The sequence below is a fragment of the Podarcis bocagei genome, assembly GCF_964188305.1.
Source record: "Podarcis bocagei genome assembly, chromosome: 3".
Classification (NCBI taxonomy): Eukaryota; Metazoa; Chordata; class Lepidosauria; order Squamata; family Lacertidae; genus Podarcis; species Podarcis bocagei.
The window spans coordinates 110,247,423-110,274,088 of NC_138127.1; the positions used below are offsets into that span (position 1 = coordinate 110,247,423).

The window sequence follows — 26,666 nt, forward strand, 5'->3', positions numbered from 1 at the left end:
AACGGGAGCTCACCCCGTCATGGGGATTTGAACCGCCGACCTTCTGATCGGCAAGTCCTAGGCTCTGTGGTTTAGCCCACAGCGCCACCCTAGAAGAATCCATAGATGTGCATGGATAAGTATAAAATAATGGAACCTGAAGGGGGAGTGGAAGGAAGTCGATTAAGATGTATGAGTTAAATTTTGGATTATGAGGTTCTCTTTTTTTGGTTCTTTTTTTGTTATTATAAAATTAATAAATTGTTCGAAAGGAAGGACGGACGGAAGGAAGGAAGGAAGGAAGGAAGGAAGGAAGGAAGGAAGGAGAACTGCAGCCCAGAAGACATGCATGTACCTGGGGTCTCCATGCTCATCGCTGTCACAGAAGAGCAAAAGCAATTAAATCACGGGAGCCGAAGGCAGAGAAGCTCGTTTCCTCCCTGCTCAGAAAAACCACTTAGCCTGACACATTAAAGGCCGTTTTCCGAATTGCAGGGGGTTGGACTAGAGAACCTTTAGGGGTCCCTCCCAACTACCATTCTATGATTCTCTGACCTGGGAAGGTAGACTGTTCACCTTTTGAGGTTTTTAAGCAGAAGTCAGGTGGCCTTCTGTTGGGGATTCGTGAGCTGAGGTCCTTGCATTGCAGAGGGCTGGACTAGATGGCGCTTGGGGGTCCCTCGCAACTTACAGTGCTAGGATTCAAAGGAACCCCTTGACTCCAAATCATTCACTCCTCAAACAACTGCAGCTCGGCGGGGCTTGCATGGTCAGTAACGCAGACCAAGAGAACCGCCACACACACCCCACGTACCCCAAAGCAGGAAAAGGGGTGCTGTCTCAGCCCTTGGCCACTTGGAGGAGGCAGAGAAACAACCGGGCTTGGTGGATCGGGTCCATTAAGGCCTTAAAATCTCAGCCACCCATGGTCCAGGAGCCGCTGTTTCTTGGGGGGTTGTCAACTGCTCCTGGAACTCAAGCGCCCCCTGGAACCGGGGGGTTGGACTAGATGACCCTTGGCTCCCTTTCAGCTCTACAATTCTGTTATATATATTTCTATACAGTGTTACTTTGGTTTGCAAAAGTCTTGGATTACATCCATGTCAAATCCAGAAGTCTGTGTCCCTTTTTTTGGATTACAACCCATTTTTTGGGGGGAGGCCCCATTGGCAAAAGCGCACCTTGGGTTACAACCTGCTTTGGTTTCCAACCGGACCTGCGGAACCGATTATGTTACGGAAATTACCGGGGGGGGGGGGCACATCTTTAAAGTTAAATGTTACAAATATTATGTCTGAATGTATCCTTTCAACTTGACAGCTCAGAGAAGTTGCCTAGCTTTAAAAATACTATAAAATCATCTCCTTTGCCAGTTTCCTCCATTCCAAAGCAATTTTCCCCTTGAAAAATAAGGACTCCAGAGGTGACAATTGCTGGGCTGATTGTTAGCCAAGGGGAGCCAGATCTCATCACCTGACTTGCCTCAGGCTCCAGACATGCAAAGGAAGTTCTATTGTACTTTTGGGAGGTGTGTACTTAAGAAATATTTGTCTATGCTCATCTTATACCTAAGTCTTGCCCTGCCATGTCTGCTTATGCTAATCTTGTACCAAGGACTTGTCTGGACATGTCTGCCAAGGTTGAACTAGTGTAACCCCTGTCTAAAAGGTAAAGAAAAAGGGACCCCTGACCATTAGGTCCAGTTGTGACCGACTCTGGGGTTGCGGCGCTCATCTCGCTTTACTGGCCGAGGGAGCCGACGTACAGCTTCCGGGTCATGTGGCCAGCATAACTAAGCCACTTCTGGCAAACCAGAGCAGCGCACGGAAACGCCGTTTACCTTCCTGCCAGAGCGGTACCTATTGATCTACTTGCACTTTGACGTGCTTTCGAACTGCTAGGTTGGCAGGAGCAGGGACCGAGCAACGGGAGCTCACCCCTTTACGGGGATTTGAACTGCCGACCTTCTGATTGTCAAGTCCTAGGCTCTGTGGTTTAACCTACAGCGCCACTTGCGTCCCAACCCCTGCCTACGCCTCCCCTTTTGTGACATGTCAGTGATGTAGCAATGATGCTGTACGAACTGTATTCTGGGATATGGTGGGAAACTTTTAAAAGTCCTTGTCACCCCATCCTCGGGGTTCAAAATTCCTCTTGGAACCTGTTGCGCAATAAACTTTGGTCTACAGCTATTTGCTCCGGTTGGTGGCTGGACTCCTTCCTTTATTCCGCAGGGACCTTTGGGCTCTGCCTGACCAGCTGTGGGACTGAGCAGCCTCGCATCTAGATTTTTCCGTAACAGTTGTAAACCAAGGTATATTTTGAGCCAATGTCTCCTCTTGCTAGCCCTTCCCTGTGCCTGGTCCGCTTGTGGTTTACTCTGTGCGTGCTCAGAGAGTCTCGGTTGGGCTTTCATGGGTATCAGGGACTGGACCCCAGATTTCGGAACCAGTCCTGGGGCTCTGTCTTGGCACGGAGAAAATGCTTTTTGGGGGGGAGCCTAGGGGGGCCCTTGGCTCCCAACCACAAGGAAAGAGGTTGCACCAGAGTTTCACGCCTGAGTGTAACTACCTGGCCACGGATTGGTACCCATCACGGCTCTTACTCCCGAATCCTGATGGTCTGCTGGATTAGGGCACAGGAGAGCAGAAACAAGACATCAGATTTAGGATTTAGCGGTCATTCCTGCATTTCAGGGGGGTGGACTAGATGGCCCCAGGAGAGCCCTTCCAACTCAACAATGCTATGATTCTATGACTGAGGGGGGATGGGAAATGGTTTTGCTCAACCCAGGAATGCAAGAAGCTTCCTTAAACCAAGTCTGAACATCAAGATCAGCATTTAAAGCCCTAAACGGCCTCGGTCCAGTATAGCTGAAGGAGCGTCTCCACCCCCATTGTTCTGCCCGGACACTGAGGTCCAGCGCCAAGGGCCTTCTGGCGGTTTCTTCGCTGTGAGAAGCCAAGTTACAGGGAAGCAGGCAGAGGGCCTTCTCAGTGGAGGCACCCGCCCTGTGGAATGCCCTCCCATCAGATGTCAAGGAAATAATCCACTATCTGACTTTTAGAAGACATCTGAACGCAGCCCTGTTTAGGGAAGCTTTTAATGTTTAATGCTGTGTTGTTTTTAACACTTGATTGGGAGCCACCCAGAGTGGCTGGGGAAACTCAGCCAGATGGGCAGGGTATAAATAAATAAATTATTATTATTATTATTATTATTATTATTATTATTATTATTATTTCCAACACAGACTGGCAGCGGGAGCTGTCTAGGGTTTCAGACAGGGGGCAGTGCCAGCCCTACCTGGGATGGAACCTATGACATTCTGCACGCCAGGCAGCTGCTCTGCTGATGACCGATGGCCGTTCCCTTCCTGCCATTCCCCCATTCATTTCTAGCTACTTTTCTGGTTGCGGGGAGGGGGGATAGATATAAGCTTCCTTTAGCTGCAGTTCCTGCATTTCAGGGGTGGACTAGAGGACCTCAGGGCTCCCCCCAACTCTACAATTGTATGAGTCTACCCTTTCCTCTGCTGGGAGAAAAGCAGTTTGTGGAGACGTAGGGCTGGAGGGATACGGGTTAAGCACCTTCCCCCTTGCCATCATCCCTTTGATGAAACTGGCAGCCACTCCTGGCTGCTCTTCAGAGTTTATTTTTTAAAAATAATAATCAATCAATTGATTTATTAATTGCAAACCTTCCACTCACAGAGCAGCTTCGTGTCATAAAACAAAGAAACAAGTACAGATTTTTTTTTTTGGGGGGAGGAAACACACATTGCAGTAAACCAACATCAGAAACGTTGCCGTAATTAAGTGGAACACAGCCATCTATAAGTCAGAAGACAGGCAGCAATGAAAACAGAAGATTAAAAGCCTCTCAGAAAAAGAAACATTTTGCAATTGCAGGGCTGGGGAGGAGGGAGCCATGCTTGTGCATCTCATATGGCTCTGCTAAAGGGGATCGTGGGGCAAAACTGTTGGCATGCAGAGGGCTGGGAGGGCAGCTGGCTTGCCCCAGCTTCGCCGTCTCCTTCCAGCAGTCCCACTGTGAAGACCATCACCTCTGCTCCAATGCAAATCAGCGACCCGGGCTTCCAAGCTATCAGCAGACTGAACTTCGCACATAGAATAGGCGTGAGGCTTGTGGAAGCATACTACAACTACAGATTTATTAATCATAAATCAGGACAAAGAAACATGTCATCTCCCTCGTCATCAGAGAGAGAATAGCTAAAAGCAAAAGCTATATACAACGGAAGTTCCCAGCAAACTGTGCTGGAATGTAAACAGACATGTGACAAGCAACCATTCCACACGTCTGCTCCTTAAGGTGGAATGGAAATGTCAACATCCTGACATCACTCTGGGATCTGGAACCTCCCATTGTGTATGCAAGGCTGGATTGCTGCAAGGAGCTGTAGGTGGGGCTCCCCTTTCACTTCACCTGGTGGTTGCAGCGAGTGCAGAATGCTGCAGTATGATTGCTGACAGGAGCAAGGACCCCTGTGCTCAGAGACCTGCACAGGTTGATGATTTGCTACCAGGCAGAGTTGAAGGTGTATATAAAAGCCACCAACAACTTGGGGCCAGTTTAATTGCAGAATTGCATGAACCCATATGCTCCCACTCGACTGGATCGATCTGCAGAAGTGGCCCAGTTACAAGTGCCACATAATACCCATTCTGTGTTTGTAAGAACTCAATCTCTTAGTGAAGCCACATTTACACTTTGGAACTCCCTGCCTATTGATCTCAGGCAGGCGCCTTCACTGGGCATTTTTCGGTGGCTTCTAAAACACCTTTTTGTTCAAGCAAATCCTGTCCAGATTTTTTAGAAAAGGATGCATGTTTTACTGTCCGTTGTTATTTTAACCCTTTGAAAGAATTAAACTGTTATTCATTCTCCTGACTGATGATTTTAGTGTTTCATCTTTTTGTGTAAACCGCTTTGAGGTTTTTTGGGGGGTTTTGCAATCAAGCGGTGTATTTTATGGAATTAAGTGAAATATGAAATCAGCACCATGGAGAGAGCCTGGAAGACAAGGGAGCGGCAAGGCCAGTGGGGTGCTTGACATGAGATGAGCATGGAAGCAGATGCGTCACTGCCAGGCCAAAGAAAAGGAGCAGATCAATAATTCACTGGGGCCAGATTGTGTTCTGCTCCAAAGCTCCCTCCCACCCATGAATTTTTAAAAGTAAACAGGGATCAGATTATATTTCCCAGGGCCGACTTTCTCCCTTCTCCAGGAACACAAAAGACCAGGCCCGTGACTTGCTTAGAGGATAAAAGCTCAGAGGCAACAGAGCCTCGCTAGCTTGAAAGCTGGGTCTAAAAATATTTAAATGTTTTCAGGATGTGGGCACTGCTGGCATGGGAGCCCTATAACAAGTGGGGCACAGGCCTCTAGGGAAAGCTCTCTCCAGGAGGCCCCTTCAACGTTATTTTAATTATTATTTTGTCCGTGGGCCTCAAGGTGGTGAGTGCATAGCTCTCCCCCTCACTTCATCTGCACAACAATCCTGTGAGGTGGCTTAGGATGAGAGCCCAAGGTTGCCCAGTGAGCTTAATGGCGGAGTGCAGATTGGTCTCTCACAAGGCCCAGTCAGATGCTCTAACCACTGCAACATGCTGGCTTACTGGAAGCATGCATAGGGGAAAGGCAGCTGAGCTGGGGGTCTTTGCGCATTAAGATAAAAATAGCTTTTTAGAGCCAAAAGGTTTTCAGGATAAAATGTAAAAAATAAATCCCCAAATTTGAGAGTGCCAGTTTGGGGGCTGGGAGATATGAGTTCTATTGAGCTCAGTGGGAGTTACTTCTGAGTAGACATGCACAGGATTGTACTGTTAGTGGAACTTAGTTCCCAATGAAATCAATGGGATAACTTAGTCACGACTGAATCATCTTGATTTCAATGGGAACTAAATTCAGCCAGCTTAGTGCAGATGCACCACAAGGCTTTTGCATTTGAACATCATTTGTGTAAAATAATTGAAAATCGCTTCCTCGGAGGGCTGCCTCAACAAGGAAGAACGCTGTAAAACGTCCCAGTGCAAATGAAAAATTGTTGTACGGATGAACGAGGAAATATTGTGAATAATTAAATCCCCCTCATTCCACCCCACTGGCTCATGAATCACTGCACACCATATTTACCCTTCGAAGTCATCTCCGTCTTCGCCCAGACTGGTCCGTTTACATGACAAATGGAGAAGCAGAGTTAAAAAAAATTGCTTGTGTTGTTTAATGGAGATATTACTTTAACATTTAGAGCTACATGCAAACATCACGGAATTTCACACAAGCATGCAGCAGAGACAAACTAACATATGAGAATACAGGTGATATAAACAGTACAGCACGATTAAGAACCCTTCACTATCCAAAGACCGGTTGGAATAAAACCGATTATGCCCGCTGGTGGGTGGTATAAGATGGTGCAGGGGTGGAGGCCGGGCACCCACAGACACCAGAGCAAAAAATTGTGGGTGCCAAGGCCCCTAGGCACCCCTGGAGATGGCACTAGTGGGCTAGGCAAAGGTTAGGCATGTTTTCCCACCTACTGCTTTTCAGCTATGAACCTCTCCCTCCTTCTCCTCCTGCCCCCCCCCCCAGCTTTGCGGATGCTCGGTGCCAAACTGGATCCATCCCCAAATGTCCAGTTCGCTCCTTGGAAGCAGAAGAAACCACGCAAAATCTGAACAGCAAAAACTGGTCCTGGTCAAAAATGGCATTTCCTCGTTCCACATTGTATTCAGAGCCAGCAGTACAAGACCGAACGCAGTAGCGGAAGGCAGTAGGAAATAATATAATATAATATGGAGACCACCCCCAACCAGTAAACAGCTAGACCCCTGGGGTGTCAATAAACAGAACCCCAGTTTCTAGGTCCATAAATAGCAACACTCTAGAGGTCCCGGGCCCTAAGGAAGTTAGATTAGCCTCAACCAGGGCCAGGGCCTTTTCAACACTGGCCCCAACTTGGTGGAACGCTCTGTCTCATGAGACCAGGGCCCTGCGGGATCTGATTTCTTTCCGCAGGGCCTGCAAGACAGAGTTGTTCCGCCTGGCCTTTGGCTTGGAATCAACTTGATCCCCTCCCCCTCTTTCCTCTTTCCTTTCTCCTTCTGTGATGAAACTCCTATTTGGGGACTTCCCTGGCTTTTCTGGCCCACATAGGACCAGTCTGGATAGTTGGCCTTGGTGAAGACTTGACGTTTTCATTCCCCAAAAAGTTTTTGAGTTTCTGCTGAAATGAGGCTGCATCTTAATGTTGTATTTTAATCTTGTTTTTAAGTCGTATTTTAATCAATTTTATATCTGGTGTTAGCCTCCCTGAAACCCAGTCTTGGCTGGGGAGGGTGGGGTATAAATAACATTTATTATTATTACTATTAGGAGGATGCTTTGAGTGTTGGCTTCGCTGTGTGTAAAGGGGCTGGCTTTGGTCATCTGCAATTATATGGCACCCTGTGCAAGCCCAAAAATTGGCAGCCTCAAATGGATCTTCTCAATTGTGGGTCTTCTCAATTTTGAACCTTCTCAGCTCAGTGCCCTGTGCGGGAGAAACTGCCAACTCTACCCTAAATCTGGCATTCTTTGTGTGTGCATATAAATATAAAGTTGTGAAGGCCTTTCCTCCTCTCCTCCTCCATGAATTTGTCTGATCCTCTTTTAAAGCCATTCATCACTGACTCCTGTGGCAAGGAGTTCCCCAGGTTAACAATGTCCTGTGTGAAGAAGGACTTTCTTTTATCTGTGCTGAATCTCCCGGCAGATGTTTGCATTCTGGTTCTGTCAGCACAGCACTTTTCCAGAACGGCTTTGGACAGCTGAATTGTGATGAGCTTTTTACAAAAAAAAACAAAATAACACCCAAAATACGAAGGTGATGAACCAAACAGACAAGGCTGGGCTGCAAAAGCAGCTGATCTGCTGGGGCCTTGGCAGAGCCATTCATTGATTATTTCCATCCCAGGGAAGGTTTGTTTTCTCCTCCCGGTGGGAACGGAAATTAGCTGACTAATGAGACATCTTTCCCAACTATGTCAAAACGCAGTTGGCAAATGCTTCGGTAATGAAGCCTGCAGGAGCTGCCAAATCTCACCGGAATCGTCAGTGGATTTTTCTCTACTTTCTTGCAGAATGGACAGCGCTGTCAATATTAACCCAGGTAGGAAGGAAGAATAAGGGAAAAGGGGAAGGTAGTGATGTATGGAAGTGAGAGCTGGACCATAAAGAAGGCTGATCGCCGAATAATGGATGCTTTTGAATTCTGGTGCTGGAGGAGACTCTTGAGAGTCCCATGGACTGCAAGAAGATCAAACCTCTCCATTCTGAAGGAAATCTGCCCTGAGTGCTCACTGGAAGGACAGATCCTGAAGCTGAGGCTCCAAGACTTTGGCCACCTCATGAGAAGAGAAGACTCCCTGGAAAAGACCCTGATGTTGGGAAAGATGGAGAGCGCAAGGAGAAGGGGACAGCAGAGGACGAGATGGCTTGGCAGTGTTCTCGAAGCTACCAGCATGAGTTTGACCAAACTGGGGGAGGCAGTGGAAGACAGGAGTGTCTGGCGTGCTCTGGTCCAGGGGGTCACGAGGAGTCGGACACGACTAAATGACTAAACAACAACAACAGAGCAAGACCAAAACCAATGGATTCAATTCAATCCAATTCAAAGTGTTGTTGTTGACCTTTAAAGACCTAAATGGCCTCGGACCAGTAGACCTGAAGGATTGTCTCCACCCCCATCCATAGCTGTCAACTTTTCCCTTTTCTTGCGAGGAATCCTATTTGAAATAAGGGAAATTCCCCTAAAAAAAGGAAAAAGTTGACAGCTATGCCCCCATCGTTCAGCCTGGACACTGAGGTCCAGCTCTGAGGGCCTTCTGGTGGTTCCCTCCCTGCGAGAAGCAAAGTTACAGGGAACCAGGCAGAGGGCCTTCTCGGTGGTGGCGCCTTCCCTGTGGAACATGACAAGGAAGATGATTCCGACTAAACATCAGGAAGAACTTTCTGACCGTAAAAGCTGTTCAACGGTGGACCGGTATCCCTCAAGAGCTTGTGGACTCTCCTTCCTTGGAGGTTTTTAAGCAAAGGTTGGGTGGTTGTCTGTTAGAGATGCAATAGCTGTGATTATTCCTGCCCAGGCACACTCACCCACCCCAATAAAAAATAATGTGCAGGGGAAAAAAGAGTCAGGGAACTCCACAGAGTATATTTCCTGAACCTGAGCACATATTCTGTGTGTTTTCCTTTCCCTGGTGGGGCTGATATGATTTTAATATAATGTGCAGCCCAGCAGAAACGAGTGCCAGTTTTGAAATCTGGTGTCTCGTGACGCTGCTGATAGATGCTGTCCATTGCTGGAAGGAAGCGGAGATGCTCAGTGTCAAATTGCTCAGGCAGAAGTGCCACAGGTTCAGTTCCTGCTATCTCCCATTTTTAAAGAAGGATCCCAAGACCACAGGTGTTGAAATGTCCTCCTTCCCAGAGACCTTGGAGAGCGACAGCTTCAGATTGTTACACTATTCTGGTCTATTTGGCTCAGCAAACAGAAAGCAGCGGTTTCAAATGTGTTCATTATGTCAGAGAGAGAGAAAGAAGAGGCCAGGCTAAGTATTGTCAACCTGTGAAGTTAGGAAAAGAAAAACCTGTGGATTTTTCCTCTCTCCCCCCCCCCCTCGGCTCTTTAAAGCTCAGCTGTCAGCACACATTGAACATGAAGGGCAGTTGATGAAGGATCTGAGCCCCTGGGTACCAGGTTGCTATGGCAGCAGCTGCAATAATTAATGCCACCCACTTTTCTAGCAGCACAGCAATATTCCCATGCTTGGCTTCAGAGGCACGGGGTGGACAAAGCTGCTGAAAGATTGCCAGGAGGAAATCGACCAGCTCGGTGCAAGCCCTGCGAGTCAACAGGAGCCAGCAGTGTGATGCTGCGACCGAAAAAGCGAATGCAGTTCTAGGTTGCATCAACCGACATCTAGCAACCGGGTCAAAGGAAGTCATAATCCTATTCTGCCTTGGTCAGACCCCACCTGGTCTGGGGGTTGGATGAGGGGTCTCTTTGGGTGCCTTCCAGTTTTATGATTCTGTGATAAGACCCTTCAAGTTCTCAAAGACTTAATGACAAGGAACTTTAGAAGGGAATAAACAAGATCATCGAAAAGTTTGATAGGGGACTATAAATTGCAGGTACAGCCAATTGCATAGCAGGGAGACCCTCCTATTTCGGCAAAGAAAAAGTGCTTCATAGTCTAACTATACATTTCCCTCATATCTTATTCTGTATAAATCTGTTTCATATGTTCCTATAGATCCGATGATGGGATGTAGTCCACAAAAATGACATTAAGAGATGGAAAGACTCTTCGGTGCTTTTGTGTCGCACACAAGTTGCCTCGGCCCCAATTCCTTCTCAAGATGCAGACAAACCCTGTGTGAAGGGTTGCGGGTTTGCTGTTTTGTTTTCATTATTTACTTTTGTTTATATATTGTATTTTATTCTGAGAACTGCTCTGAGATCTTATGGTGAAGGGTGGTATATAAATTTAATTATTTTTTTTAAGAGAACAATGATAAAAGTATACTAAGGTCAAAGAAAACAAAAAATTGAAAAGACCACTGCCAAAAAGCAACAGCCCATAATATGAATAGTTTTAGACCATGTTTTGCCAACCTGGTACTAAGCAAAAGTTTTAGATTAAAAATCCCAGCAGCCCCTGTATTCTAAAGCCATCCTGTTTAGGACTCGTAGGAACTGAAGTCCGAAACATCTGGAGAGTCCTAGATTGGCCAAGAGATTTTACTTTCTTGGGCTCCATGATCATTGCAGATGGTGACAGCAGCCACAAAATTAAAAGACGCCTGCTTCTTGGGAGCAAAGCAATGACAAACCTAGACAGCATCTTAAAAAGCAGAGACAGCACCTTGCCAACAAAGGTCCCTATAGTTAAAGCCATGGTTTTCCCAGTAGTGATGTATGGAAGTGAGAGCTGGACCATCAAGAAGGCTGATCGCCGAAGAATGGATGCTTTTGAATTCTGGTGCTGGAGGAGACTCTGGAGAGTCCCATGGACTGCAAGAAGATCAAACCTCTCCATTCTGAAGGAAATCAGCCCTGAGGGCTCACTGGAAGGACAGATCCTGAAGCTGATGCTCCAAGACTTTGGCCACCTCATGAGAAGAGAAGACTCCCTGGAAAAGACCCTGATGTTGGGAAAGATGGAGGGCGCAAGGAGAAGGGGACGAAAGAGGAGGAGATGGTGGGACAGTGTTCTCAAAGCTACCAGCATGAGTCTGACCAAACTGCGGGAGGCAGTGGAAGACAGGAGTGCCTGGCGTGCTCTGGTCCAGGCGGTCACGAAGAGGCGGACACGACTAAACGACTAAACAACAAGATTGGCCAAGGCTGGCAATGCTCAATGGCAAAGGTTTTCCTTTGCTTGTTCTGCAAAGGCTCTTCATCCCCTCCCTGTATGAATGTAAGAACACAGGAAGTGCTTTGCTGGATCAAGCCAAGGGCCCTTCCAGCATCCTGTGCATTTGGCCAGCCAGATACCTGTGAGAAAACCCACAAGCAGGATACATGCACAGGAGCCCTCGCCACTCCTGCAACTTCCAGTAATGGGGATTGAGAAGCATTGCTGCCTCCAGCTGTGAAGGCAGAGCAAAGCCATTGTGGCTGCTAACCATTGATAGTCCTCCTACTCCACCCTCTTTTAAAGCAATCCCAGTTGGTGGCCATCACTGCCTCCTGTGGCAGGGAGTTCCACAGTTTAACCATGAGCTGTGGAATAAGTCTTTTCTTTTCTCTGTCCTGAAAAACCACTTCCGCCCTTGAAGGAAGGTGGAGTTGCGGGCTTCACGACCCCAGCCCCCATGCGGTTGGGGGGGATTCCTGGCTGTGTCACCTCCTGGCCAGCCAATCGGCTGGCTCTGAGGGCGTGGCCCGCCTTACTTAAGGCAGGTTGCAGCCAGGGTTCTCCCTCTTTTCCCTCCTACCAACTGTTCCTGCTTTTCCCACCCTTCCGCCCTATATGGTTTTCGTTCCTTGACCTTGCTATGGACCTTGGTTGGTCGCCGTTGAGGGGACTGGTAGGAATTTTCCCACTTGGCAAATTGGCTCCAGCCACTTGGTTTTCGCCTACCTCGTAGCAAATCACCACAACTTTCTGGGTATTGGCGGTTAGGCATTGGTATTGTTCTGTAGTTGGAAGAGGGGAGGAAGCGCCATCACCTGCCCCACATATTGAAGGGTAGTCCAATAAAGGATTCTGGGGGGCATGGCCCTGTCCGAAGCCTAGGGAGGTGAGGGCCTAAGGCACGCCCCCTAGCGGTGACCCCAGGAGAGTTCCTAGTTGATGTGCATCAGCAGGACTCCCCCTACTGGTGGTTAACCCTTCCCAGACTTCAAGTGGACGTGCTGAAGTCAGATATAGTCGGCTAGGACCAATGCCTAAGCCAATACCGCTCATCACCTGTAACCAATAAAGCTGTGGCCTTACTTAGCCCATTAACCTTAATAATTGTGTCATGTGTCTTTATTTCCACTGGGGGGGGGCAGGAACTCGCCACGCAACTTCAAGCGTTCATTGGATGTCCGCAAGTTCTAGCCTTATGACCGAGATGAACTTTCTTTTATTCACCTTCTCCACAGATAGAGGATCCTCGTTGACCCACAAAGCAATCCCGTCACAGCTCATCCTGCCCCGTCCCAATTCTTCCCCTCATCTACAGAACTACGACCCAGGATGCAAAGACTCACTCACGTGCTTTGATATCACACACCCCACGGCACTCCACGCTCTTGGACAGGTTTGCACAGATCAGAGAAATCGGCACCAGGTGAGATCTCCCTGCCATCGTTCCACGTTCTCATGTGCCATGCAGGGGAAGAGAGTTGGCGCAACACAGCCTCTCCTGCCCAATGGCTGCGTTGCATCCTTCATCTTTGCATGAGCATCTATGAGGACCAGGAACGATGGTGGCGATTCTCTGCCTTCCCTGCAAGGACAGCTGTTGCCCACTCAGCTTCTGCTCAACTCCACCACAGCAATCCAGAGAGGAGACCCAAGTTTCTCTGGGTTCCTTGTACCTGGCGTTGAGAGAGCCCTGGCTGATGGTGTCCCCCTCGCCCAGAAGCTCGTCGCCGCTGTGGTAATACATCTCGTCCTCTTCTTGCCTGCGTGGGTGGGTGGCAACAACAGGAATGGGATTACCCAAGTTTTACCTGTCTCTTTGAGCACCGGAAGGCAGCAGGGATTGGCGACGGCATTAGAGGTTACCGCCCACACACTTCCGCTGCGCTTTTCTGCTTGCGTGGTGGCACCTCGGTAAAAGCACTTCTTACTGTTTGTAGCAGAGTTTTCCCCGGAGGCAGAGGACAAGAACAGGAGTCATACTCAAATTCACAGTCAAGAGCTTCTTTATCGCTTGACTGGTTGCACAAGCATTTCTGTTCCTATTACAGTGGTACCTCTGGTTGCAAACGGGATCCGTTCCGGAGAACCGTTCGCAACCTGAAAAGAACGCAACCCGCGTCTGCGCATCTGCGCTCGCGCAGGTCACAATTCGCCGCTTCTGTGCATATGCATGATGCCATTTTGTGCATCCGCGCATGCGTGAGCGGTGAAACCCAGAAGCAACCCATTCCGTTACTTCTGGGTCCCCGCAGGACACAACCTGATAACGTGCAACCTGAAGCAAATGTAACATGAGGTATGACTGTATATACAAGCTATTTACATTCCTTCTTTATCTCTCCAGCACGGTATAATCTCAGTCCAGTAATTAATAATCCTGAAACAGCAAAATTCAAAGTATCGGCAGCATACATTGTCTTACTTACAACCTTGTTGTTAGCGTGCGTGCTGACAGCGTGTGTGTGTGTGTGTGCTTTCGTTGTGTGGAAATTTCAGCCTTCCTCCCTTTATTTGCACCTCCAGCTGTCACCAACCAAGCCTAGAGTGCCACTCTTACTCAAGAAAATTCTGGAACCCACTTTAAAGCTTCCAGGAACTTTTATCTCTTTCTTAAAATAAAAAAATTCCTTCCAGTAGCACCTTAAAGACCAACTAAGTTAGTTCTTGGTATGAGCTTTCGTGTGCATGCACACTTCTTCAGATGTGTATCTGAAGAAGTGTGCATGCACACGAAAGCTCATACCAAGAACTAACTTAGTTGGTCTTTAAGGTGCTACTGGAAGGAATTTTTTTATTTTGACTATGGCAGACCAACACGGCTACCTATCTGTAATTGTTTCTTAAAGAATGTTTTCCTGGCAGATGGCAGCAAGAGTGGCAACCCTAGCAGAACCGGGCTGCGATTCCTGCATTGCCTTCTGGATGCTGAAGGAAACAGCTTTGCAGGTGACAGTCACATTTGTGAATATCCACGTTGAGTCGCGCTCTCCTTCCTTGACATGCATGAAGCAGCCCTTAGCTCAGAACGACACATTGTGAAACGATTGAAGAGTTCCTGATCCACCGTTGGCCTTGGGATATGTGCTGTGGTTGTGAAAGATTTGTGCAGGAGAAATCCAATGGGTGCAGATCCTTTCTCCACCCATTGGTTCTATCTACCCAGGCTGGTTTTTTACCCGCCAAACTTTGAGTCCAGAACTAAGTCTAGGTGGCGGTGGTGGGTCAGCGCTGGCTGCAGCCACATTTGCAGGTGAGAACCTGAGGACATCGGGGAAATTAAGCAAGCCATCGATGTGTCACTTGCCACATCTCCTCTTAATATGCCCTTCCATACATGTTGCCTTGGTCAAGATTGCTTTAGGTAAAGGTAAAGGGACCCCTGACCCTTAGGTCCAGTCATGACCGACTCTGGGGTTGCGGTGCTCATCTTGCTTTATTGGCCGAGGGAGCCAGCATACAGCTTCTGGGTCATGTGACCAGCATGACTAAGCCGCTTCTGGCAAACCAGAGCAGCACATGGAAACGCCGTTTACCTTCCCGCCGGAGCAGTACCTATTTATCTACTTGCACCTTGACGTGCTTTCGAACTGCTAGGTTGGCAGAAGCAGGGACCGAGCAACGGGAGCTCACCCCGTCGCGGGGATTTGAACCGCCAACCTTCTGATCGACAACTCCTAGGCTCTGTGGTTTAACCCACAGTGCCACCCGCGTCCCTCAAGATTGCTTTAGGATCTGCCAAAGTAGCTGATATATCCTGATCTCTCCTCGCTCCTCAGTCACCTGTGTTATTGTTGTACACAAATTATCCACCAGAGGGCATGACATGCAAAACTAACTCGCTGGTTAAGCATCCTTTGCGATTATTCCTGGAGTTGTACGAAATCTTCAAAACACCAGCGTCAATTGCGGATCCAGGTGCGTAATTCTTTTCTAAGCACTTTGACTGGGGGAAATGATGCTCTCTTCCCTAAGCCATGTACTAGATCACATCAGCTTGGGAGTTCGCAGAGTTTTATTGCCCACGTTGCTCCTGACATATTTTGCTCCTGACATATTTTATTTCCCGAGTTACCTGCATTGCTCCACTGTTCTACCAGGCAATGTCACGCCACAGAGAGGCAACATAGCGAGGGACCTTGAGGGTCATCCAGTCCAACCCTCTGCAAGGCAGGCATCGCGGCTAAAGAATCCCTGACTGATGAGTCTGTTCCACTGTTGAGCAGCTCTAACCGTTGGGAATTGAAGAGGTGACATGCGACTGCCTCTCCTGGTCTGCCCCGCAGAGGACCTTAAGATCCATGAATAACCATAGTTTAGAGGTCCCGGGCCCTAAGGAAGTCAGACTGTCCTCCACCAGGGCCAGGGCCTTCTCAGTGGTGGCTCCGATCTCTGTCCCAGGAGACCAGGGCCCTGCAGGATTTAACCTCCTTCCGCAGGGCCTGTAAGACAGAGCTATTCCGCCTGGCCTTTAATTTGAATTCAGCCTGATCTTTTATTTCCCTTCCCTCCCCCTCCCCTTTTATGAAGATTCCCCGCTCTGGGACCCCACAGCTAATTCTCCCCTGACCTCCTTACTGGCCCAAATAGGACTAATTCAGCCAGCTAGCCCTGGGGATTATCTAATGCTTATTAGATGGATTTCCCCTAAATTGATTTCTGAACTTTGAATTTTATTGTTATTCATGTTTTTATACTGTATTTTATGCTGCTTTTACAATTAAGTGTTTTAAATTTGTTGTTAGCTGCCCTGAGCCTGGTTTTTGAACCGGGAAGGGCAGGGTATAAATAAAAAAAATATTATTATTATTAAAGAGCTGAAGGGTTGTCTCATGGAAGATGGAGCAAGGTGGTTTCCTGCTGCTCCAGAGGGGAGGACCTGAACTGATGGATTCAAATCACAAGAAGGGAGATTCTGGCAAAATATTAGGAAATATTAGGAATAATTTTCTGACAGAAGGAGCTGTTTGACAGTGGAACAAACTTCCTCAGAAGGTGGCGAACTCTCCTTCGCTGGTGTTTTTATGCAGCAGTTGGACGGTCAGGGATGTTTTATCTGTGATTTGCCAGATGACCTTTGGGTTGGGCCAGATGACCTTTGGGGGTCCTTTCCTGTGGGATGCATCTTCACTGTAGCAGTTTAATACAACATTTCCTGTTTCCTAGAGTGGACACGCAGGGGAATGTTGGTTCAGCCAGAAGGACTTCCTGTCACACCTGGTCTGGAGCCTCCTTCTGAGTGTGACCAGGTAGATGGGCGTGACCCTGACAGACCCTATGAATGGGCCAGTCACACAGCCATCTTCCTCTTTTGGCTCATTTTCATCTTTTGCTCTTTTGACATCTTCTGCGGGCTCTTAGCCAGCAGCACATGGCTCATTCTTTCAGAGGATGGAAGCCACAAAGTAGAAACTCTGAGGCCTGGCTACAAATAACTACCCATAACTACAGGATAAAGCCTGCCTTCAGGACAATACTGTGAACTGAATGTAAGTAAACTTTATCATTACTTTTAAAGAAGACTGTCGCAAATTAAGAATGGATAAATATGAAGTAATATTTAAGCGATAAGGCGGACAGTGGTGGGAAGTAGGAGGAGGAGAGGTGGGGAAATATTGTTAAAAAGGTGTAGTCATAGGTATAGCAGCATTCAAATCTGAATTGGAAAATTGTGTTATTAGTGTTATTGTGGTTTTTGTTGTATATGTGTTTTGTGGGTTGTTTGTATTGAAAAAATGATTGAATAAAAATTAAAAAAAGAAGACGACTGTTGTGTCATGACGCGGGTGGCACTGTGGGTTAAACCACAGAGCCTAGGACTTGCCGATCAGAAGGTCAGCGGTTCGAATCCCCACAACAGGGTGAGCTCCCATTGCTCGGTCCCCGCTCCTGCCAACCTAGCAGTTCGAAAGCACGTCAAAGTGCAAGTAGATAAATAGGTACCACTCCGGCGGGAAGGTAAACGGCGTTTCTGTGCGCTGCTCTGGTTCGCCAGAAGCGGCTTAGTCATGCTGGCCACATGACACGGAAGCTGTACGCCGGCTCCCTCGGCCAATAAAGCGAGATGAGCACCACAACCCCAGAGTCAGTCACAACTGGACCTAATGGTCAGGGGTCCCTTTACCTTTACCTAAAGCAATCTTGACCAAGGCAACGGGAATGGAAGGGCATATTCAGAGGAGATGTTGCAAGTGACACATCAAGGGCTTGCTTAATCTCCCCCATGTCCTCAGGTTCTCACCTGCAAATGTGGCTGCAATCAGCGCTGACCCACCTCCAACACCTAGACTTAGTTCTGGTCTCAAAGTTTGGCGGGTAAAAAATGGCACGGGTAGCTAGAACCAATGGGTGGAGAAAGGATCTGCGCCTGTTGGATTTCTCCTGCACAGATCCTTCACAACCGCAGCACATATCCCAAGGCCAACGGCGGATCAGGAATGGTCAGGGGTCCCTTTACCCTTTACTTAAAGGGGGAATTTTCCAAGTACAGCCCAATCTGGACTAGCCAGACTGGATTGCTCAACTCAAATGATTCTAACGAATCCATCAACTTGCTTCCTGCAACATACAAGGGGATGTCTTCTGCTACTAGCTCACTAGCGTGAGTGAGGAAGGATGATATTTAATCAATATATCCTCTCCTACTATCCTCAACATTCCCACACTTCCAACTCTGCAGTACTCCACTTTTTCTTACTGAACCCAGGACCTCGTGCTTCGCCTGCCTTTGCTCTGCTAGAGTCTGAACTCCGGCTGTGAAACTGCTCCTTGCCCCAGAACCCCTCGACCGTCCAGAACAGAACTGTGGCTGAGCGCAACCTGGGCTGGTAGACGCTGAATGGAGAGCTTCTCCCCTTCCGGAATGGGAGCAATTAAATAGTGCACCTGACCTCTGAAATGGGGGCCATCAAAACATGCTCAGGCTGGTGCATGATGCCCATTAAAGCGGCTGCTGGCAACAAGAATTGTTAACGTATTGATCTGGGAAGTTGATCTACAGTTCCAATTAGATGTTTCAGCCCAGTTTTGTACAGCAAATTGGCTGGTTACGGCGTCTTTGCCTCCGTGAGGGTCATCTCTCTGTGGCCTGAGAGAAGGAGCACCCTGATTTGTTTCTTTATTAGTCTGGCCTCCCTTGCACTGGACCATGGCAGGATTCATTCCTCCTCTGGAGAAAAACACGGGACTGACACTTCCAGCGAAATTATGAGAAGGAAGAAAACAGGGCGGGCAGGCAGGCAGGCAGGCAGGTCGCTGCTGCCAGAGACGAATGAAAAAGGAGCGACCTGGCAAGTTCTGCAGAAGTAGAAATGAGTGGTGAAAAGTACAAATGCAGATTTCGTCAGATTAGTTTTCTGGCAAACTGGGCTGGTGTGAGAAAGGTCCCCCGTGCCCTACTCATAGGAGCAATTTGGAAAGCACCACGCACGACTTTAGCTGCATGCATGCAGGGCTCTCAGAACTGAACCCCCATGAAAGATGTGCTTGTACTGTACAGTGGACGCTCGGGTTGCAAACGTGATCCGTGCGGGAAGCACGTTCGCAACCCGCAGTGTCCGGAACCAGCAGCGCCGCGTCCACACATGCGCAGGTCACAATTTGGTGCTTCTGCGCATGCGCAAAGCGTGATTTAGCACTTCTGTGCAAGCACCGAAACCCGGAAGTAACTCGTTCCGGTACTTCCGAGTTCGGTGTGGTGCGCAACCCAAAATCACGCAACCTGAAGCGTCTGTAACCCAAGGTATGACTGTACTGAATAAAATCTGAGCAATTGTGCATCTGGTGTGAGCCTCTGTCCTGGAACCCGCAATGGGAATTTCCTCATGAGCAATATGGGAGTTTCTTCCACCTCTGCAATTGATTCTATGATTCTATCCTTCCTTCCTTCCTTCCTTCCTTCCTTCCTTCCTTCCTTCCTTCCTTCCTTCCTTCCTCACAAGAGGTCCTACTGGTTGATGGTGAAGCGAAACACCCAGCCCCAGGCATTTGGGTTGTTACGGAAATTACATGGGGGGAGGGGCACATATTTAAAGTTGTTAGAATGTTACATATATTATGCCTGAATGTATCCTTTCAACTTGACATCTCAGGGGAGACATCTGGCTTTATAAATTCATAGAAAATCCATACTTTAACTGACTCTTCTCATTTCAATGCCATTTTAACCCTTAGAGAAAGGTGAATTTGGGCTCCACCTCCCTCCATGAACCAAGAAGCAGGAAGTCCCATAGGCAGGAGGAACAGGGCATCCTGCTATAATTCTCCAAGCGTGAGAGCACAGACATAGCCCCCCGCCCAGGAAGTGACCAAAACTAGACATCCACAGAGGGAGTTGAGCAAGTCAGGTGTTCTGAAAGCCCAACTGCAGACAAGTCCTGAGGGAAAGGAGATGTCAAGAATTTTTTTGTTCTTTGGGTGATGGGGACTTAAGAGGTGTTGGGAAAGGTGTCTGATAAAAGGAACTATTGTTGAACTTGTGTAACCCTTGTATAGGTAAAGGGACCCCTGGCCGTTAGGTCCAGTCGTGGACAACTCTGGGGTTGCGGTGCTCATCTCGCTTTATTGGCCGAGGGAGCCGGCGTACAGCTTCCGCGTCATGTGGCCGGCATGACTAAGCTGCTTCTGGCGAACCAGAGCAGCACACGGGAACACCGTTTATCTTCCCACCGGAGCGGTCCCTATTTATCTACTTGCACTTTGACATGCTTTCGAGCTGCTAGGTTGGCAGGAGCAGGGACCGAGCAACGGGAGCTCACCCCGTCGCGGGGATTCGAACCACCGAACTTCTGATCGGCAAGCCCTAAACTCAGTGATGATGTCTCAATGATGCTGCTCAAAGTGTACTCTGGGGGAAAGAGGGAAGTTTTAAGAGACGTCACCCCATGCTCGGAGTTCTTACTCCTGGGGGACCTGTTGCGCAACAATAAAGATTGTGGCCTACTGACCGCTGTTTTGCTCCAAATTACTTGGCTGGAACTTCCTTCTTTTACTGACCACATGGACCCACGGTGGACTTGCACCCTAAAGAGCAGGGCTGTTGAGTAGTCTCTCGCCCCAGAATTATTTTCCTTAACAGGGTCCCTGCCGTGCGAGTTGCATTTCAGAAGGTACATCTCCTTACCTCCGGAGAGCCCTCTCTGCGGCGCTGGTCTTGCTAGGAGACTGCCGCTGCGGGGGCAGCAGGACATCCATCTCGTGGGGGTCTCCCTCCGAGGGCGCGTTGGGACTCTCCAAGAACTCGTTGTCGTTCCAAGCCCCAACGGTGCCGTCCATGGCCTGGTACCTGATCTCAAGGGAGATGCTGGTCTGCAACAGAGGAACCGACAACACACTTACTCATGGGTAGGCAAACTAAGGCCCGGGGGCCGAATCTGGCCCAATCACCTTCTAGATCCGCCCCTTGGACGGTCCGGGAATCAGTGTATTTTTACATGAGTAGAATGTGTCCTCTTATTTAAAATGCATCTCTGGGTTATTTGTGGGGCATAGGAATTAGTTCATTTTTTTCTTCTTCAAAATAAAGTCCGGCCCCCCACAAGGTCTGAGGGACAGTGGACCGGCCCCCTGCTGATAAAGTTTGCTGACCCCTGCACTTACTGGTCTGTGTGTCATCCTGCCTCCCTCTTCCTTCTCATGTCTCGTTTTGGCCAGGCAGCTTTTGGCAAGCGCCACCCGATTTGGACCCGAGATGGAGTATTCCTGCCCCATAAGTGCCTCGGGGAGAAGGCCCCATTCCTCCCCAGTTGCTCAACCTTTCTGTAGCTCAGTGACAGGGCAGTGGGGCGCTGAGCTGGCCTCTTCCAGCAAAAGGACAGGAAGGGACTTTCAGTAGGAGACGTTCGGCAGGAGAGGCACTGGTTGCCTCTTACTGTAGCTGACGGCACAAGATATGGGGCATAAGAACATAGGGAGAGACTACAGTCATACCAGGGACGCGGGTGGCGCTGTGGGTTAAACCACAGAGCCTAGGACTTGCCGATCGGTAAAAGAGTATTGGGAAATGATATCTAATGAATTGAAAAAGATGTTTAAAAGTTAACTTTCAAAAAACAACAACAGAAGCCTTTTTTTGGGGGGGGGCGAGTTCCCAGATGTCAAAAAAGGTTATTTATGTATGCTACAACTGTGTTCTGCAGCCCGTGTTCTGTTAGCCCAAAAATGGAAAATGAGCAAGGTCCTAAGCAAAGAAGAATGGCAACGTAAATTGACGGAATACGCGCAGCTTGCAGATTTAACATATAGAATGAGAGAACAAGACATGTTTAAAGAAGACTGGAAAATGTTTACTCAGTATATGGGTGAAAATTGTATTTATTTAAAAACACACTGGTAGCATTAAGATAAATTCAACGGTGTAAATGGATTACCGAATGGTTTAGTTATTTCTGCTGTATTTCAGCTGCTTTCTAAGTAAAATGAAAATGTTAACTAGCATTTGGGGAGAGTATGAGAAGACTTATAAAAGCAGCCGAAGCTGGATATCATGGCAAAGGGCTTTATTTAGCGGACACGGAGCAAAGGATCCAAACTACAAGAAAGAAGATTCCACCTAAACATTAGGAAGAACTTCCTGACAGTAAGAGCTGTTCGAGAGTGGAATTTGCTGCCAAGGAGTGTGGTGGAGTCTCCTACTTTGGAGGTCTTTAAGCAGAGGCTTGACAACCAGATGTCAGGAGTGCTCTGATGGTGTTTCCTGCTTGGCAGGGGGTTGGACTCGATGGCCCTTGTGGTCTCTTCCAACTCTAGGATTCTATGATTCTATGATTCTAGTTCATGTAAAATATGCATGGATGTGTGGTATGCAAAATGAACCACAGAAAGAGGAGAAGTCGTTGATTTGAGGTTGTTTAAATGAATATTTTGGAATGTAAATTAGAATATAATAATATAATATATATATGACCTGATGCTGGGTGGGGGGCAAACAGAAGTCTTGGGTAGGGGCTACAGGTTTCACCCACTTTGGGGGGTTATATTGGGGTCTTGTGGACAAGCACCATTCAATTTATCTGCTCAGCAAAACATTTCACTCTGTCCCCCAACCACAGCTAATGAAACTTCGGTTTCTCTGGCGATCTTAGATGCAGCTCACCTGAGCAGTGCCACAAATTGGAAACCAGAAAGACCAAGAGGATTGTGCCTGACGCGCTTTTCCCTTCTTTTGTGTGGTTGCCACGGTTACTGCATAGGGCAACGCAGGCATTTCTGTACAGCTGTACAGAAATAAATAAAAAAATACCCCACACATCTGAATCTGGTCATTTGCTAAAAGTCCCCGTTGCTGGAATGAGAGAGCCGGTATCATGGTAGTAGAGAGCTGGGCCAGGACTGGGAGAGATCAGGGTTCAAATCCCTCAATCAGCCTTGCCTCTCCGCCTAACCTACCTCTCAGGGTTGTTGTGGGCGTTGAATGAGGAGGGGGTGAACTGTGGTCTCCACCTTGAACTCCCTCAGAGGAAATGGCGTGATATAAATGCAATGAATGACTGAATGATGGGAACCGCAAGGTGCGTCATTCAAACCAAGCCGCTAGCCCTCAATGTGACACAGGAAAAAAAGTTCATATGGCAAGGGACCCAGGGGCCGCAAGGCTATTCCAGCAGCTCAGCAAGACCCACAGAGCAATTGTGCATGTGCTTCTTCAAAAGAAACTAAAGATGTGCACAACAGAAACTTTGTACATGGCTGTCAGGGGTTCAGGAGCAGAGGCGAGGGCAAGGGAGGAGACAGAGAGCGAGGGGGAGGAGACAGAAGAAAAGATGAGTGATGACGACGACCTGAGATCTCCGAGTCTTTCCAGTGAATCAGAAGATTCACAGAAAGGAGCACCAGTGGCCAGGGCGAGGGGGGAGCCTAGGGGGACACCCCAGGAAGAAGGGTCCAGAGGGGGCTCAGAGGGGAGCAGTTGGAAATCGGGACCAGCGTCACCAACAGAGAGCAGGGGAGAGGAAGGGCGCCAGGTATCGAGCGCTGGCAGCTCACAACAGGAGGGAGGGCACGAGTCAGGAGTGGCCACACCTCCATCGAGGAGCGAAGAAACGGTCAGACGGAAAGTGGAAGGTTGGGCGCGCGCGCCAAGTTCAAATGCACAGGAAGGTGGCGCAGTAAGCAGCCCAGAAAGGGAGCCAGGTCCTAAAGCCCGGCGCAAGGAGACAGGAGGGTCCGGGGGGTCAGCGTCAGAAGAATCCCGGAAGGAAGAGACCCCGGGGGGCAGAGGGACCCAGAGAAGAACGGTCAGGCGGAAAAGGTGGAGTAAGGCTAGGTTAGTAAGCTGGTGCACAGGGGGCGGAGACTCAGACGGAGCTTCGCCGGTCTAACCCGTAAGACGTAGAGCTGCCCGCAGCAGCTTGAGAATGGAAACTGTAACTCAATAAAGACTTTTACAAAGTGACCGCTGGTTAGCGTGATCCTCTGTGAGCTAGGATCTGGAAGCAGCTCTGACAATGGCAAAGTGACATTTCCCCACAAAGCTGGTGTAAATCCTGTGGTCTTCTGCAGTCTCCACATTATCATGGCTTAAACAGCAGAAAACTTGTTGTAAGTGCGGTCAAGACTTGACAGTTTTCTAAGGCTCTTGGCATTCATATTTTTTACCAATCTGCTAGTCCTCATTAAAATGCTTTTTAATGACATTATTTCATTGCACATGGACATCAGACAGGCACTTTCGCTGTACTCTGACACCTGCTAAAAACATTTTTGTGTAGGCAAGCCGACCAAGATATGCAGAATGTTAACCTCTTCTTTAGCTTATTGCTGATTTTCATCATTTCTGAATGTCTTAAACAGCTGCTTTTAACTGTTTTCCCTGACCTTTTTATTATTTTAGCAAACCACTTTGCAACTTGTTTTTCCCACCCTTACACTCAAGTGTATCAATTCTTTGAAATGAAAAAGAAAAAATTCGTTCTGGGAAATGAATAACTATGGGCTCACCGTGAGATAAGTTGGGGGGGGGCAGAAAAACACTTATCCGTTCACCTTGAAAACTCCCGGGGATTTGCAAACATTGGTTCGGAGTGCTCACAAAACCTCAAAGGGCTTTGAAAGCGCTCTCAGGAAAGGCTTGAAAAGCAAAGCCCCCATTGTTTTCCAAACACATCCTGAAAGCAACAGACCGTCTTCTAAGAGGCAGAAGGAAACAGCCTGCAGGCCTGAAAAGGCCTGGGAGGGAAGGAGGTAAATGTCAACCCATAACTGTAAAGCGAGAGGGTGAGAGAATCATAGAAACATAGCACTGTACAACTCGAAGGGAACTCCAGCGGTCATCTAGTCCAACCCCTGCAATGCAAGAATCACAGGTAAAGAATCCCCAGCAGGTGGACACCCAACCTCTGCTGAAAATCCTCCAAGGAAGGAGAATGTACCACCTTTCAAGGAAGTTTTACTGTCATAATAATAATAATAATAATAATAATAATAATAATAATAATAATTTATTACTTATATTCCACCCATTTGGCTTGGTTTCCCCAGCCACTATGGGCAGCTTCCAACAAGCGATTAAAAATACCGGTACATTCAAACATCAGTCATTAAAAACTTCCCTAAAGAGGGCTGCCTTCAGATGTCTTCTAAACGTCAAATACAGTGGATGCTCGGGTTGCGAACGTGATCCATGCAGGAGGCATGTTCGCAACCCACAGCGGTGCATCTGCGCATGCACGGGTTGCGATTCAGTGCTTCTGCGCATGCGCGAAGTGCAATTTAGCGCTTATACCCATGCGCGACCCCTGCAACCCGGAAGTAACCCGTTCCGGTACTTCTGAGTTTCGGCAGGTTCGTAACCCAAAAAAACGCAACCTGAAGCATCTGTAACCCGAGATATGATTGTGGTTGTTTATTTCTTTGACATCTGATGAGAGGTCGTTCTACAGGATGGGCTCCACCACCGAGAAGGTCCTCTGTCAGAAGGTTCTTCCGAATGTTTAGTCAAAATCTCATTCCTTGGAATTTGAATCTATTGTTTTGGGTCCTATATTTGTGCAGCTGGAGAAACTCAGTCAGATGGGTGGGGTACAATTATTATTAATTATCATTATCATCATCATTATCTAAGTGCAGAACCTCACATTTGTTCCTGTTGAAATTCAATACGGTCTTCTGAGAGCCAGATTACAGCTTCCGGGTCATGTGGCCAGCATGACGAAGCCACGTCTGGCGAACCAGAGCAGACCACGGAAACGCCATTTACCTTCCCGCCAGAGTGGTACCTATTTATCTACTTGCACTTTGTGCTTTTGAACTGCTAGGTTGGCAGGAGCAGGGACCGAGCAACGGGAGCTCACCCTGTCGCAGGGATTCGAACTGCCGACCTTCTAATCAGCAAGCCCTAGGCTCTGTAGTTTAACCCACAGCGCCACTCGCGTCCCCCCACCCACCCAAAGCACCTTCAATTTTCGGACACATCCTGAGGTTCCCAGGTCACTTCATGCATCACTTGACCACATTTACCCGGATGGAAGCATTGTTATCATCGATCAAGGTGTCCGTCACTTCCAGCTGCCCTTCCTCCACCACCTTCTGCAAGACCATCTGGAACGTCCCGATGAGCCTAGGAAGCAACAAGAAAAGGCTGTGAGGATCCTCAGAGCAATGTGGGACTCAGACACCCCCACATTCCCCTCCTGATGGGGTGGGCCAGACAAACCTCAGTGTTGGTTATTTTGCAGATTAGTTGCGCTGCAGAAGGCGTGCTGGGGAGACCACACATTCAAGAAACGCAAAATAACTTTTGCTAGGTTTTAATAAGTAGCGATGTATGGAAGGGAGAGCTGGACCATCAAGAAGGCTGATGGCCAAAGAATTGATGCTTTTGAATTCTGGTGCTGGAGGAGACTCTTGAGAGTCCCATGGACTGCAAGAAGATCCAACCTCTCCATTCTGAAGGAAATCAGCCCTGAGTGCTCACTGGAAGGACAGATCCTGAAGCTGAGGCTCCAAGACTTTGGCCACCTCAGGAGAAGAGAAGACTCCCTGGAAAAGACCCTGATGTTGGAGAAGATGGAGGGCACAAGGAGAAGGGGACGACAGAGGACGAGATGGTGGGACAGTGTTCTCGAAGCTGCCAGCATGAGTTTAACCAAACTGCGGGAGGGAGTGGAAGACAGGAGTGCCTGGTGTGCTTTGGTCCAGGGGGTCACAAAGAGTCGGACACGACTAAACAACAACAACAAATTTAGTGTAAAATGAGTTTTTGTTATTAAAACCTGTTGCTTTAACTGCAGCTGATGGTGGCCTGCTGACCTCACACCCCAAGG

General features: G+C 48.3%; 1 protein-coding gene across 17 annotated transcripts in view; it reads right to left on the reverse strand.

Annotated features, from left to right (window-relative positions):
* OTOF (otoferlin) overlaps nucleotides 1-26,666 on the reverse strand; it is a 218,315-nt gene that overhangs the window by 124,796 nt on the left and 66,853 nt on the right. For 12 of the 17 annotated variants that reach the window (XM_081188315.1, XM_081188324.1, XM_081188322.1 and 9 more), the window contains exons 4-7: nucleotides 25,861-25,960; nucleotides 20,528-20,712; nucleotides 2,551-2,604; nucleotides 335-355 (exon numbers count right to left, since the gene is read on the reverse strand). In XM_081188315.1, coding sequence (XP_081044441.1) covers nucleotides 335-355; nucleotides 2,551-2,604; nucleotides 20,528-20,712; nucleotides 25,861-25,960 — 360 coding nt within the window. Of the gene's footprint in view, nucleotides 1-334; nucleotides 356-2,550; nucleotides 2,605-6,139; nucleotides 6,170-20,527; nucleotides 20,713-25,860; nucleotides 25,961-26,666 lie in introns of all 17 variants that reach the window. The other 5 variants (XM_081188314.1, XM_081188317.1, XM_081188318.1 and 2 more) reach the window with 3 other exon arrangements.